Source organism: Panthera uncia, chromosome D1, assembly GCF_023721935.1.
Source record: "Panthera uncia isolate 11264 chromosome D1, Puncia_PCG_1.0, whole genome shotgun sequence".
NCBI lineage: Eukaryota > Metazoa > Chordata > Mammalia > Carnivora > Felidae > Panthera > Panthera uncia.
This window is the reverse complement of record NC_064808.1, coordinates 90379175-90381532: the sequence shown is the minus strand read 5'-3', so window position 1 is coordinate 90381532 and position 2358 is coordinate 90379175. Positions and strand designations below refer to the sequence as shown.

The 2358-nt window shown below is 42.9% G+C and overlaps 1 protein-coding gene across 1 annotated transcript; it reads right to left on the bottom strand.

Annotated features, from left to right (window-relative positions):
- Window positions 1–408: 408 nt before the first annotated feature.
- Window positions 409–1362, bottom strand: LOC125928625 (olfactory receptor 8B12-like). Its single transcript, XM_049639360.1, has one exon. It carries the CDS (start codon window positions 1342–1344, stop codon window positions 409–411), a length of 936 nt encoding a protein of 311 aa, XP_049495317.1. The 5' UTR covers window positions 1345–1362.
- Between the last annotated feature and the right edge of the window lie 996 nt (window positions 1363–2358).

Below are 2358 nucleotides of genomic sequence, written 5' to 3'. Positions count from 1 at the left end.
GGAAAAGGTGAATCAAGATAGCATGGCTAAAGGACCGAAGAGCAAAGTAGATTAGAATTCAAGGGCCTAGGTTCGAGTCTGGCAAGGGGTACATGTGTCGCCGTGAGCAACCTACAAATATTTATGAGTCCCCAGTGTGTAACGCAACACATGAAGGGCTAGATTAAATTATTTCTTAGGCTTATTCAAGAGTAGCCATCTACGACTGTGGAAACTATTTTCATAAAACAAATAATGATTAGAATAGTTAGGGTAGAGTAAGGAGTAGAGGGAATAATTATACTTGAGAACAAGTTAAATTTTTCCCTCTAAGTAAAGGAGAACGAGCATTGGCATTTGTTTCCCTCATTGAAAAGAAAAAGAAACACTCTGGCAAACAAAGCTTTGGATCTCCTTTCTCAATCATTTTCACACGAAGAATTTTCTGCTTAAGGTCTTCTTCAGGGCAACTTTGACATCCTTGTTCCTCAGACTATAGATTAATGGGTTGAACATGGGCACCACAGCAGTATAGAATATGGAGGACACTTTCCCCTGGTCAAGGGGTAAAATAGAAGGTGGTTTGAGGTACATAAAAGCTCCTGATCCAAAGAAAAGAGATACCACAATTATATGGGAACTGCAGGTACTGAAGGCTTTGGATCTGCCCTCAGTAGAACTAATATGGAGAATACTAGAAAGAATGAAACCATAGGAGATAAAAATAGTCACAATGGGCACCCCAATGCCAATGGTCACAACAATGAAGACCACCAGCAAATTTATGTAAGAGCTGTTGCAGGAGAGCTCAAGGAGGGGAATGATATCGCACATATAGTGATTGACAAAGTTGTCAACACAAAAGGTTATAAACATTATGTTTCCCATATGGGCAACAGCTCCAAACATTCCCATCCCATAAACACCTAACAGAAGGAGTGAACACACCTGAGGAGACATGGTAACTGTGTATAGCAGTGGTTTACAGATGGCGACATAGCGGTCATATGCCATTGCTGACAAGATGTAGGATTCAGAAAACACAAAGAAACAGAAGAAAAAAAACTGAGTCATACACCCTGCATAGGAAATGATGTTTCTCTTTGCGACAAAACCCATTAGCATTTTAGGGGTCAGAGTCGTGGAGTAACTAACATCTATGAAGGACAAGTTGAAGAGGAAAAAGTACATGGGAATATGAAGGTGAGAATTCAGCCCAATCAGGGTTATCAGGCCCAGGTTCCCCACCACAGTGACCATGTAGAAACCTAGAAACAGGAAGAAGAGGGGCATCTGGAGTTCTGGCTCATCTGTTAAGCCTGCGAGGATAAACTCTGTCACAGAGGAGGCATTATCTGCAGCCATTCTCCTCTAGGAGAGTCTGTAAGGGAAAAAGAAGAGTCACTGAGACAAAGAGAGAGAAGCCACACACCATGGAACTTAAGGGGCTGACATGGAGAAGAAAAGAATGGGAACATTTACTGGCACTGTTCCAAATGTTGTGTGGCATTATGAGTATCCCCATTTCACAGATGAGGACACTGGACCTCAGTGACTTGCACAAGTCCTGATGCTACTAAGTTACAGCAGGAGGTGAACTCAGGTGGTCTGGCTCCTGGGGTTTGAGCTTTTACCCACTCTGCTAGAGGACAGACCAGGGCAGGCAGGCACTCACCCTCCTCTGCTTGGAGTCACAGTGCTGTTCTCCACTGGCTCTCATCCATCTCTTTCATAGAGACTCAACTGGCCCCGATGAAAAGCAAGTGACAACTCAGAGCTCAGACCCTCTGCTTCTGCTTCTCTACTTTGAGGAGCGAAACCTCTAATTTATCTTGCTGCCCTGAAGAACTTGATCTTTGATTGTGGCTTTGCTGCAAGTCTCTTGTCCAAATTCCAGGGATGAGACAACATCCTTTCCAAATGCCCATGGATAACAAGAGACTAATCTCAGTGACGTAGTTACAGAGACTCCCTCAGGATCACTGCTCCAGAGACCCCTTCCCAAAGGAAGAAGAAATGTTTGTTTACCCCCTTGGTAATGCTTGATGTGGCTTCCAATGATCCTTTCATTCTGGTTACATCTTTTTAAGATTAAGAGCAAAGCCTTATGGGCTTGCCTCCTTGTATTGAGGACTTACTGTGTACCTAGCATTGTGTAGATCCAGCACCCTTATACTAAAACCAAGTGTCAAAAGCAATGTACAAATAATATTACCTTTTTATTCCTCACCACAACCTTACAAATTAGAACTATTACTTAATCCCTCCTCTAAAGTGAGAGGCACACACACTACGAGGTTCCAGAATCTTGACTCAAACCCTAGTCTGTCCAATTCTAAGCTTCTTAGTCTTCATCACTAAACATTCAGCCTCCCTCTA